This window comes from Triturus cristatus, chromosome 1_2, assembly GCF_964204655.1.
Source record: "Triturus cristatus chromosome 1_2, aTriCri1.1, whole genome shotgun sequence".
In the NCBI taxonomy this organism is placed as follows: domain Eukaryota; kingdom Metazoa; phylum Chordata; class Amphibia; order Caudata; family Salamandridae; genus Triturus; species Triturus cristatus.
In genome coordinates this window covers 637980099-637993520 of record NC_140580.1, presented here as the reverse complement: position 1 = coordinate 637993520, position 13422 = coordinate 637980099, and the positions used below count along the sequence as shown (strand labels likewise).

Here is a 13422-nt window from a genome sequence, read left to right as displayed (position 1 = left end):
CCCCCAGCGCCTTGAGACCTGTAAGGGTGAGTAGCTCGCGCATTACAAATACGGATTTACATTTACAGACAGTTTTTCTGTCAAGCTAGATCAAATACAAAATAACACCAAAGGCAGGGACGGGTGGTTGAAAAAGATAAGCAGATTCTTCACTATTTCCAAGGAGGGAATCCTCTTGAATGGACACCAATGTTTTCCCTGCACTGCCTGTCCCCAATGACCCTCACAGCTTTTTGCCAGCACCTTCAGTTTGCCACCAGCCACGAGAAACTAGTTCAATGTGCAGTCATGGATGCCTCAGCGCTAGCAACGCCCATGATCACTGCATGTCACACTTCTCACTAAGTATGCAGTGATTTAACTCAATTAATAAAATAAGCACTGGCTGTCAACGATAATGTCAATGCAGCTTAGGGACTCATCCTCTAAAGCTTTGAGGCTTGCGATAAAACTAAAGATAATGATCTTGAATCACTTTGCTGAAAAGGAAATATAAAATTGATTTTTGCCTCACACTGAATCCCCCACTTCACACACGAAAAATGTAATGAAATCTGACCGAATCTATAATGTATCCGGAAAGCGTAGAAAAGGGCATGACCGTGCATGAGATTTACCTACAAGCAGCTATCTCAGTCTGAATACTGGTTGTACTGGGGACAAGTCAGTCACATGTCAGGCCTGGTAGACTGTATACTGATGGGCTGGTGAAGATTCAAATGCATGCCAGAATGGTGATTTTAAAAGGGTGGGTGAACAAAGGCTGAGTCTGGTTTAGGCCAAGCTGGTGCCTCGGAAGTGCCAGTGGGATTGGAAAAGAGTCGGAGACTGGTGCCAATTAAGGGGGCTACAAAAGTCAGCCTCATGCAGAGTCAATGTTTTTTAAATCAAGTGAGGCTTGGGCTACACCAGTCATACTTCAGTTGAGTGCCTCTGATAGGCTAGTGGGGTTGGGGAGGAACTAGTTAGTTTCATGACTGTTTGAAATTGTGATAGTTTGATGAGACTGAGGTAGACCTAGTCGGATGTCAAGCAGAAATTGTTCAATATGGCTGATGTGCGGACTCAGGAATATTAGTGAATAGTTAATATGATGTCTCAGAAAGGTGAGTAGGCCTGGGGCAGCATCAGCCATATGCCAGTATACTTCTGACTCTCATAATGCATAGTTTAATTGGAACATGCCAAGCCAAAGCCCTTGAACTGCATCTCAATAACACTTGGTATTTACCAGCCATTGAAGCTAGAAAACCAAACCTTGCCAGTAAGTACTGTGGTAGAATAGAGTTATTCCATAGCTGATTGTCGCCTTTCCAAAGTTGTAAATGTCGAGTCGCAGTTTATTTACTGAAGTGTTAGCTAGACTTCACGTGCATACATAAAAGTGGCCAAGAGCCAAGCACTGCACTAGTAGCTGTGAACGCACGCACGCGCTTTTCAGTAGGTCAGCCAAACACTGAGGTTGCACCCTTGAGGTAGCAGCCCACACAAGATTGTGCAGGAGACGACGCCAGGGGACAAGACAAGGAGTACGATCAGTGCAATGACGCAGCCATATTTTAAACTCACTATCGTCTCTCTTACGCTCTGAAAGGGAGGGAGACACGTGCTATTTACCCGTTAAGCTAACTACCTGTCGAAGCTACAACCACCCTGCATCGCACGAGCGCGGCACTTGCTGCATCCCGGAGGATCCGAGAACCGTATACGCAGCAGCAAGTGCCAAGTTGCCAACCAGTATCCCATGAAGCCTTGCGCCATCCACGCCCTGGTGCAGGCCGTCTGGCGCCAGCGGCTTCTTCCTGCCACGCCCAAGGAGCCCCCGGGATCAGCAGTGCGGAGAACAGTCTGCAGCATCGCTCCCTGCCGCTCTCTGGGTGCAAAGGCAGCTTCCAGGAATACACAGTAATATTACTAGCATTCAGCCGCAAAAATAGAGAACGTAACATCTCGAGAGACTTATTTAAAGAACATTTAATCCGGCCATTTCATCTTTTAGAGCGACATCTCTGATCAGCGTAGATGCTGCTCGCCGCCACTTCCTAACTAAATACGGTCCCAAACGTTCAACTTTGAACTTATTTTCAGAATCATGGCTAGATGCAGACCCCCTTGTGCCCCCCCCCCCTCCAAACCCCGCACCACCTTCCCCCGCAACAACTTAAAAAAGTGTTGAGAAGTGTTGCGTGCACCGAGAAGGATACTCGGGTTGTGCTGTAAAGGGCAAAGACAGAGCAAGGAAATGGTCATCCGCTTCTTGTGGTTTACTGGCATCCCCCTTAAGCCCCTCCAAAACCACCGGATAGCACAGCACCCAAAGGCCCTGTTGGCCCTTACAGGCACTAAAATCGAAAATACCATGGCAAATTATAGTATAGTGCAGCAAGGCATAGGCATGATACAGCGTGACATGGTATAACAAAGCATGATACTTGGCACCGCACAGGACTGCACAGCATATCATAACTAGGGCTTCCAGTATTATGGCATTTATGTTTTTGAACATTTCCGTCTGCATTTATCCATATTTATTTTTTGGCCATCTTATTCGTATTTATTTTGTGTTTTGAGAATAAATGCAGTCGTAATATTGTATATTTCCCAAGGTATTTAACTGATAAACATGCACTGATCCCTGTCGCGTTTTAGCAAATTAAGCTGCCAAATATAGCCAAAGTATGCACCTTCGGTTAAATATCAGTATTATAATATTAGGGAAATCTGAAACAGTTTTTGAACTTCCTATGCTGTCAATGTGCTCAGCTGTTATCCTAGAAATCACAAAAGACAGCATGGAGCGTCACTCGCAAGAAGCATTATTATGCGTATTTTGCCGGTAAAGAAAAAAAAATACGGACAGGAAACACGGTGTCTGTCTACATCTGTACACATCTGTAAGAATGGAAAATTGAGAGCCTTAATCATAATGTTGCATAATATATAGGAGAAAAAGGAGGGAGGCACTGCACACAACAAAGAGACCACCACCATTCAGTAGAATAGCGTAGTGGGTCAAGGCACATGGTGCAGATATCTGTCAGTCACGTGAAGGAGACATTTTAAATCTCGGCAGGGCCATCTCAGAACTTCATCAACACAGGGGCGAGAAAGTACTTTTCTTTGTGCTAAAACATCACGTCAATTTATGGCATTCTACGGTTGTTGTTACCAAGACTTGCGTTTAAATGCGCGCTAGAATGCAAATTTCATCATCTGTTGACCTTAAAAAGTCAAAAGATGGCGATTCATAATCTTTTCTTAGCGTATAAATTGATGACGTGGTAACAGGCCCATACTAAGTTCACACGTTGAAACATTTGAATATTACTGAATGTAGTGCTGTGCCAGAGAGTGGGAAGTGCTTTAAACATTCTGTCCTTGTGTTCAACAGTATCCAGCACCAGGGCCGGACTGGCCATAGCGGGCACCGGGCAATTCCCCGGATGGGGGCCGGTTTTGGGCCCCTGGGGGCCGTTTTTGTTACAGGGCCGTTTTTGCAGCATAGCTGCAAAATCGGCCCTGTAACAAAATCGGCCCAAAAACCGGCCCAGGCAAAGAGCTCGGCCACACCCCCGGGGAGGCCGGCCGAGCACTTTGTCAGGGCCGGTTTTGGTTCCCAGTCCAGCACTATGGGGAAAAGGATCGTAAAACATTTAACAACTAGTAAGGGCTGAGGGTGCCTCGTGCAGTGCGCACGTGGCAGTGCTTTTTCCGAGGCCGCCCCACCTCAGGATGCCTTCTCCTTTAACACCCCCGTGAGAGCATCGGACGTCTGCTCCATCATGGACATTAGCATATGCTGCATTATGACGCCGAACCTTGAGGGGGAGGTGGAATGCAGTTCTGGGTGTGCCCGCGTGCCCCGGACGCCAGCCCTCAGGCAGGCAGCCTCGGGGATCTCTCATTCTTTGCAGTCTAAGATGGCGCCACAGAGCTCTGTGTTTTTGGGACACAGGGTCAGAAGGGCTGGCGTAAGGTCATTGTCAGGGCCTGTTTTAAGGCCTGCTGGGCCGTTTTATACTGTTGATGTCTTTGATATTTTCTGTCTCAGTCTGAGACTGCCCAGGGGTGATTGTCGAGGGCACCACTGGTATAAAGGTACCTTGGTACATATGCATTGTGTTGGCAATACATATGACGTGCAGGCGAAGCTACCAAGGACACATTCCTCCAATTCGGGACTTCTCTGTAACGTGGTACTTTATTCCAGATAGTTTTATTGATGGAAGCCAAGAGACTACAACAACCACAGTGCATCAGCCAGTTAAATATTAGTCCAGGGGCCGTATTACAGAAGTTTGCACCCGCTTTGCGCACCCCTGGGGAACCTTGGTATTATACAAGGGGGCGCAGACACTTGTGCGCCCCCTTCTATATTATCGATAGTCTTGCCGCAATTAGAGCCGTTTTACCGATGACTAAGCCTGCGGTAATTGTCGCTGTGCGCCAGAGTATGCGCCTGACGGCATTACAGAGGATCGGTCTGTAATGCCGTCGTGATGTTGGCGCAGACTTTGAACACTGTGGGGCAGTTTTACAAGTCCTTTGCACCACTTTTGCGTCACTTTTTCCATGGTAAAAATGACACAAAAGTGGCGCAAGGGGCTTGTAAATCTGCCCCAGGGTTTGTGTGCGTTTGCGTCTGAGTGCATATTGTAGTAGCGCACAGACGCAAACGCACATAAACACAGGCTACTCGGGCGCACAGTGACAATTAGCGCTGGCACAGTCATTGGTAATCCGGCTCCTGATGTGCCAGCGCTACCTTCAGAGGGTGCTCTCTCATTTGCATAGGGGCGTCCCCTATGCAATTGAGGGAATTCCTTTGACTCTGCCCACAAACGTTTAGGGTTCCAGGATGTAAAGTGTCGCATTTTTAAGAGGAGTTGATACTCTATCCAATATCTCTAAAATTGTCTTCCATTAAGACAGCAGTATAATTAGAAACTTCTTAAAATGAACGATTAAGGAACTCACTCCATATTCTTTGCAAAATATTATGTTTTATCTAATTTCTTCCCTCACTCATGTATTTCACTCATTTTCTAATTTATCTCACTGATTCATTCATTTATTTATTAACTCACACATTCACCAGTTATTTGTTCACTCGCTCACTCACTTACCAATTCACCCACTCTTCCCTTTCTGACTGTCTCTCAAACAGACTGCTGACTTCAGGCTACAGATGCATTCTATTGGCCCAATTCATTGGCCTATTAGGTCTATCTATGTTTCTCCAAACCAGTACATTCTACTCCCACACAACAGCCCTCCCTACCCCGCCCCATGCCTATAGCCAGTGTAGTAAATTGTCTTTCGTGGGAAACCAATTATTATTTCCACCAGGCTGCTATGGTCGTCATTGGTCAGCATGGAAAGGTGAACTGGGCACTGCCCAGTACTTAATTTAAAAAAAATGAAGGGTCAGGGCCTTTCTCAGAAGGCCACTGCAGCCTGCACCACCCATATCCTGCCAATGGCAGTACCAACATAGCCACTAACCATCGCACTCCTACAAATGTGACAAATCAGACTATTTAATGCCACACACAGCTATAATGATGGCTTGAGAGGCTAGCATTATTCGTTTTCAATGTATATTGACTTAAATAACACGGTTGTTGTGCTCATCTCATAATTAAAACAGACAGTGCCACTGTGTGGGGGACCAATGTGCTGCTCACAATTAAGTTCTGGTGTCGAGCACCAGGACCCCCCCCCCCCCGACAAATAAAGCACTGGCAGTGCCAGAATTCCGGCTACATGGTATTTGACGGCAATGGCTCCACAGCATCCAATCCTTGGCACTATGAAGAAAATGAACCAGGCTATGATATGATAAAATCTATTTAGATTTCACTGGGTAGTGAAAAAAGGCAAGAAGACATTTGCTGAGGAAGGGCTTCCAGCTAAATTGCGTTAATTTCTTCCTCACTGAATGCAGACCTGGGTCTAGGGGTTAACTTCTTAATTACGCCACAGGAGACTTGAGTTCTAACACTGGCTACCCCACTTGAAAAAATTGCAAAAAAAATCAGGAGAACGTTGTGCTAATTATGGGGGCAGTATCAGCGCATCTGTCATAAAACTACATATGTCCCACCCTCCCAACGCTGCACTACAGCGCCATTTTACAAAGGTGGGGGAAAGTGACCTTCTGGATGGAGGTCATGCCTTTGGAAGTTGGTGATGCCACAGGAAATAGCATAGGACCAGCTGCCCAATGTAGACATGCCAGTAAAGCACCATTTTCAATGGCCTCAAACTCTATGCAAGACTCCAGGGAAACCATGCAGTCTTGCACTGACCCCGACAAAAATGTCCCCCATAAGCTAGTTGAACTCTCCCAACACATCAGGACACTTCTAATGTGTTTCATATTCAAGGGTTAATTTCTGTCACCATCATGAGGTGGTATTAATCCCACCAAGCACCAGTTGTGTTGAAAGTTCTTTCTTCAGGATAAGACCCAGGCTCATTGGTGGGGATCTTTAAAGTGGGCGGGCCTTCCTCCGACAGAGGCAGGACTTCCACTGCAGTTGCGGCTGGACAGATTAACACTAAAGCAGACTAACCCCAGCATTAAGTGATAATTAGGAAGCTGAATCTTTGCACTCTGGGAAAATTTCCCAACTTCAGATTAGCTCCAGTCCATTCAATTATTTAAATAGCAGCTCTCCATATGCTTGGATACTTATGGTAAAGTAAGTCTGTGGGCTGAGTACCCATGGTAGACCTTCCCGCAGTAATGATATCTCAATCTTGTTTGCATCATCATTTGCACTCTCAAAATGAGGTAAATTCTGTTACTGTCTGAAAGAATCAATTATCTATTGCATTCTGTGATTATGTGAGGTGCACTTACTTTGGGGGAGGGGTGTCACTAAAAGTTATTGTGCTCTGGGGTTCATGCTCCAACATGGAGGCTTCAGTCAGGGCAAGTTGTAATGTGAAGCTGTTCTATGCAGCCAACTAGGGTGCCAGCAGCAAGGAGGTAATGATCTACCTCAGAAACAAAAAACATGGCCGCTGGAGTTGAGAAAGGCGACAATTTTGGACTTTCTCTAGAGTGACAACATTCTTGCTCCAGCCCTGGCTTCAGGATCTTTCAGGAGAGTTAGCACTGCATCTATCCCAAAACGCCTATTGCCCCCAGAAGCAGACACCCAAGTGTGATTGTTATAACACCTCAAGATTAGCCTATCATGGCGGGTTCCCTATAAAGCAGTATTTGCACCATAAAAAGGCACACTGCATCTGGTGGCAATGCCACATGTGGCTAGAGTTGCAATATAACCGTTCTCAATTGTTATTTCATAGCACTTGCTGGCACAGTCATATAAATTGATAGTAATGTACATAATGGGAGTCGTAATTGCCCATCTAATGGGAGTTAAATATTTCCACCTCACCTCTGAAGAATGAAAGGTTGAGATTGCTCATTTGCATTTGAACCAATAAGCCTACAGGGTACACACAGATCTTATTTATTAAAGACATTATCTCACCGGCAAAGGTGCCCAACATTATCTCAATAAGTTCTGAGTGTGTTTTCAAACACCCACAGTATTAAATGTGAGATCAGTGAAACTATGCTGTTCTGTAGCTTGGGGGTACCACAAGACAATGGCTCTTAAATTGATCATATATCGGATTCCATTGCTGTCATCTAACGAATATTGCAAGCCACCAACAGGCCTACCTTCCAAGTTGCAGTTCACAGTTCAATCAATGAGACCATTTTGCCCTTCAGTCTTTTACAGGTGAGAATAACATGCAATAAATGGTGGATGCCACTTGCCTCCAAGCACAGTTCTTTTCTAAGCAGCCGAGCAAGCTTGGGACACAAGCCAGTCAGTGTGAAAAGAACCGATCACAACAAGGTAAATTGTGGCATTTAGATAGACAGGGTGCAGACCTCACACCACATGGACGGGGCAAATTAGGTTGGGCCACGTAAAGAGCATGAGGAAGAAACGATGACTATCTACTTCCTCATGGATAGACAGCGTAAACTGTTTGGAGTGCACAACCTGACACTGTGAGGGAGCCTGGTGATCATGATTAGACAGGATGAACTAGCTGCAGCCAGATGGTATGAGTAGGCATTGGTGGATGGGTAGACTGTGGAGGGTAAGTCACAGGGACAGACAGGGCAAGTCCCACTTTGGGAATATAATATTATGAGCAAGAAGCACATGGACAGTGAGAAGAAGTAAGGGCACATGCAGAGCCAATGTAAGGCGCTTGGGTGACATGCACAGGGTGAGGCAGATTTGTTCACCTTGACGGACAGCGTGAGGAGCTTGAGCATATACTCTGCTACCACAGGGAACTTGCAGATCATCGCCAAATATGTGAATTTTGAAACTCTTCAATCCTCTTCTACCCAGGCCCTTTCTGTTACCTTTCAAAGACCCTTCAAGGTCATTCAAGTAGGGGCGATTTAGCTCCTAGTGGGCTTTATGTTACAAGAATACTGTGGCTTGTTGTACATTGACCATTAGTTGGTTAGCACTTCAAAATAACTGTATATATGAACGCATAAAGTTGACAGCATAGTAGGCAAGAGCTCCCCTGCAGTGTCTCAAACAGTGTTGGGTTTGCCCAACTGGCAGAGTGGAGCCAAATGAACGACCAACCAGCCTTTGCCCTCTGAGTTAGTAACAAGTAAGATTGAGTGTTCCTTACCCACATACATGACACCCTCTTTGGTCTTCTCTGCGGCCTCGGACACACCCTGCTTGGTCTTTTCCGCTGCGGCGACCACACCCTCCTTGGCAATGGAGAAGCCTTTCTTGAAGACATCCATGCTTGGGGATCTGGGCTGGCTTTGGTAGTTCTCTGAGGTCTCGGATCCTGGTTCCTGGGTACCACAGCAAGGTCCACTCTGGTCTCAGTGGTGTCTTGACGCGGCCTCACCCTGTAGCCTGTGCCTGCTTCTTGCCCCCTGCCTCCTCCAGTGTGCAGTGGGATGTCCGCGTGGAAGTGGTTGAGTGTCCAGCCCTGCCCAGCTCTTATGTATAAGCTGCACTGCGTCCCGGCCAATGCCAACGGATGCCGGGCTCTAAAATATTAATGATGGGATGTGGGAGGAGGGAGAGGGCAGGTGGGAGGGGAGATGCGGGCGCCGGGACCCTCTAGAGCACTCTCAGCCGGATGAGGATTTTTTTCAGGTCCTCTCTGCTGCAATATGCTTTTGTTTCAAGGACACGCTGCAGAAGCCCTCCAGCTGTGACGGGTACCGAGCGCCGCAGAGATGCTCAGGCGGTCCAGAGGCAGGCTGGGAGGCCGGGGAGAGTGGGGACCGTCGGAGGGCGGCATCACTCCTTGCTGCGAACGCAGCTGCAACCAGAGGCTGCGACTCCCACAGGACCCTTTAACTCGCAAACAAAGCCATCCCTTGCGATTTGCCCACGTCCCCAACACTTTACTGAAGGCTGGTACAAGAAAGGAAACATTAAAAGCAGATTTTTTCGTTCCCGTTTACAGATAATAACGTGAAAGTAAATAAAAGTAGAAAAGCCTTCACCGGTGCTTTACAGGTGCCTAACCCCCTGCCAGAGGGACATTATTGCAAACGAAGTGGGATTCCACGATAAACACAAAAACAGGGGATTTGCAAAAGCGCAAATGAGCTTTAGTTCTCTCTTTAAAAATATGTCAACTCTGCGATCTCTCCGATGCGTTTCTCGAAGTAATTAACCCGTTAAATCAGTACCGTTACTTTGTAAAATGCACACTGTGGGTGAAGGTTTCTTGGGGTCACACTAACTATTCGGTGAAAAGCCCTTCTGTCCTCATTCCGCCCTCCCCATCTCTTTATTCAAGAATCTAAGTGAGGCCGTCGCAGACTCTGTTTGGTGAATGAAGACATTGCTTGGACCCCACCAGGGCACACGTCCTATAAAAAGAAGTAGAGGGACGGACCACGTTAGGCAGTATGCAAGTGACATCTTGACGCGTGCAACAAAGCGCATTACGTCATGACGCGTGGCATCCCACATGGCATCACAGGAAGTGACCTCACTGGAAGACTCTGCATTAGGATGAGTAGCGCTATAAAAGAAATACAAACGTGCTATTTATATTGTTATTTGTGTAAATACTTTGACAGACCATCCCATCTGACATTCTTAGTGCATGCACTTATATATAGGGGCTGAAAAAAGTAAAAAGCATGCATCTCTTAAGTATCTGTGAAGAGATAACATGCTGTGTGCTTTTGTTTCCTCTCCTGTGCATTTACATTTAAGTGAGAGGTTCCATGCCACCTCCCATTGGATACTCGATCAAAAGGAGGCCTGATGGCCCCTTAACTTCTGCCTTTATCTTTGGCCCAGCTGGAGGTGTAAAAAAAGCCCCCTAACTGACTGCACGTTGCTGCTGAGAATGAAAAGCAGACAACCTGCAGGTGCTGCTGAACGTGTCCGGTGTCTGAAAATGACACTGGGACAAGTTCAACATATTTCTGTGGGGCCCAACTTCGTGGCAGGGGGGATGGGGTCCACCCTTTGAAAATAGTGGGTGGACGCTGTGTACCCGCGTGTACCCCCGACTCGTGCCCTGGATCCCACCAACGAGCAATCGGAGCTCTCAAGGTTGCTCTAATGTCGCTGATCAGCATGCAGAATAGACAAAAAAAACTGCTTCATAAAGACACTCTTCTGATATGTATGAGATCTAAGTTTCATCTTTCAAGATCTAGATCAATATTCAACCATAACGATTCCAACATATCTTACGATGTGCTTTTTATGGAGTTCAGGGTCACCCAGAAGGCATTATGATTGGAGGTTGGTGGAATATTCTGTTCCACTTGCGGAATTTGTGGAGTTTTTGGCGACTCTGCATTACTCTTGTAACGCGAAGTTCCTACCAAATTTAGCCAGTCACTGTGTGGCAAAAAATGTTTATGCTCACGGCTTCAGAACTGTAAGTTGGTGAGGAGGATCAGTATTTGGCTTCTCCTAGTTCGATTTCCCGACACTAGGAGGGGATTCGGTGAGATTTATAAAACGCAGGCGGTTGTGATGGTTCATGGTTGGAAGGCTGCCACTGAAGTAGAAAATCTACGTGAGCAGCAGCAAAATCAACTTGAGTAGCTGCGCCCTTGAGGTGCCATTCGTTCTAATTTTTTTTAGCATGGAACGCAGTACTAGCGCTGTAGGAAAGAAGGGTCTGCTTTCATGATTACCCCCACTTTTTGCCTGATGCTATGCTGTTTCTGACTAGTCTAACTGGAATCCTGCTAACCAGGACTCCAGTCTCTGTGCTTTCTCCCCTAAATCGGTTATGGTAAGTACATAGGTACATTCCAGATTGGATACTGGTGTGACCATATCAGTCCCTAGTATATGGTACTGAGGTACCCAGGGCATAGGTACACCAGAGGTACCCCATGGGTTGAAGCATGTATTATGGCACCCATGGGTGGCCACTCAAACTGTAACTAAAGGCCTGTCACTGCAGCCGGTGTAAACTGGTGCTAGCACCACTTACGAAATATATAGTTTCCCTATATCTAAGGTCACTGCACTTAAAACCTATAAGTCACCCCTAAAGCATGCCCTTCAATCCTGAAGGCAGGGTGCTTGGTTCTAAGTGTGAGGGTAACTCTGCATGATCAGGACACCCCTACAACCTTCAGAGTCCATTCTCCCGGGTTGTAAGTGCATCAGCCATTACGATACATAGAGTGGCCATGCGTCATTATGCAATAACCATCTCTAAATTGGCTGTAATGAACCCTGTCATATTTGGTATCAAATATGCTTGAATCATACCTCCACACCGTAAATGGTATTGGGGAGATTAATCCATGCACTGTAAAGCTCCTCTGGGAGGCCCTCAATGCTGCCGGTACCAGCAGGGGAGGGCAGAACAATAGGTATCCTGTCACAGGGAGGTGTGACCACCTCCCGACAGGGTTTAGGGTATTGGGGCTGGGTGAGGGCGCTTGTCAGGACCACTCAGTCTGCTTGAAGGGCACACCTGGTGCCCTCCTTGCATAGTTCAGTTCAAACCAGCTCTGGGAACAAAACTGAACAAAGGACATGGGAGTATCCTCCCCACTGTCCGACCCCTCCCCTGGGAGGGAACGCTGCATCGTCCCAACACTTCCCATAGGGTACTTAAGGGCTTACCTGAGGGTGGGTCTCTAGATTCATCGTGGGACAAGATTCTTTTCAAGACACCACTTCTTCGACCATCTGGACACTCCGTACTTCACTCTGAACATTAAGACTGCAACTGGGAAGACTCCTGCTGCTCCTGGTCTCGTTGCCCTGCTCTTCTGCTGCAACGTCCATGCCTGTAATCCATACAGGAACCTTCCAAAGCCTGTGGACACCCAAGATACCAGAAAGAATCTCCCTTGAAGTGAAGGAGTCACTTCCCTGCATCTACAGGCACCGCAACTACACAGACCGATCTGCTGATCCTGGGCTCCCACGGACTCCGAAAGGCTCAGCAACAAGGATGGTGGGGTCCTCACATCCCTCGAGGACTGCCCTGTCTTCTCACCAAGTTTGAGGCCAGTATTCCCCGTCGGAGCTGCAGGAACCACATCCCGGTGCACAGGGTCAACTTGCTGTTGCACAGGCTTGTTGGCTTAGTTCAACCAAGGTCTTTGGGCTCCAAGTTGCCTCAACCTCAAGCATCTCCTGTGACTGATGTCTTTGTCCCCACAGCATCACCTTCATCTTGGGCTTGCAGCTTTGGTGAGCAGCTCAAGGTCCTCTTGCGACTCCAGTGCCTCCGGCCTGTGGGTCCCTTTGAGGGTCTCCCCTGATTGCTCGGGGCCTGCTCTGACTACCCTGCTTGTGGTGAGTCGCCTTGCTGGTTCCAACCCTGCACCTTCTTTGCTTTCCCCGTTGTTTGCAGTTGCCAAGGCTTGTTGGTGTTCCCAACAGACACCGACCCCTCAACTTTTGACATCCGACGTGGAACAGCTCGTGAATGGCTCCTGGTCTTCCACAGCATCGCCTGGTCTGCACAGCTGCAGCTTCAAGGTCATCATTAACTCTCCTACAGCACCCAACATCGGTGGGCATTCGTCTTCCGTGCCTCGTGGTCACTCCTGAGTGGCATAGACTCTGTCCCATCTGCTTGCAGGTACTTCTCATCTTGAATCCACCTTTGGGTTCCACCGGACATTTTCACCTTCTCCCGCAGCAGCATCTTCCTGAAGTCCTCCATAGAGTTCAATGGCGGTTTCCGACGCCACTTCACACCTATGCACCAGTTTCCCTGGTGTAGGTATCCAGCACTTCTACGTCTTCTGGGTATAGTCTTGACTCGAGTTGTGGTTTGCGTACCACTGCTTTAGTATATGGTTTGGTCGGCCCCTGGCGAACACTGTGTGTCTATGCTACTTACCTATTTCTATTGAAAAGTATTGTGTGCATTGTCTATTGC

General features: G+C 47.3%; 1 protein-coding gene across 1 annotated transcript in view; it reads right to left on the bottom strand.

The window, feature by feature from the left end:
* Positions 1–9229, bottom strand: part of SNCG (synuclein gamma) — a 181542-nt gene extending 172313 nt beyond the window's left edge. Inside the window, exon 1 of the mRNA XM_085607597.1 lies at positions 8695–9229. Coding sequence (XP_085463723.1) covers positions 8695–8815 — 121 coding nt within the window. The 5' untranslated portion in view covers positions 8816–9229. The remainder of the gene's footprint in view (positions 1–8694) is intronic.
* Between the last annotated feature and the right edge of the window lie 4193 nt (positions 9230–13422).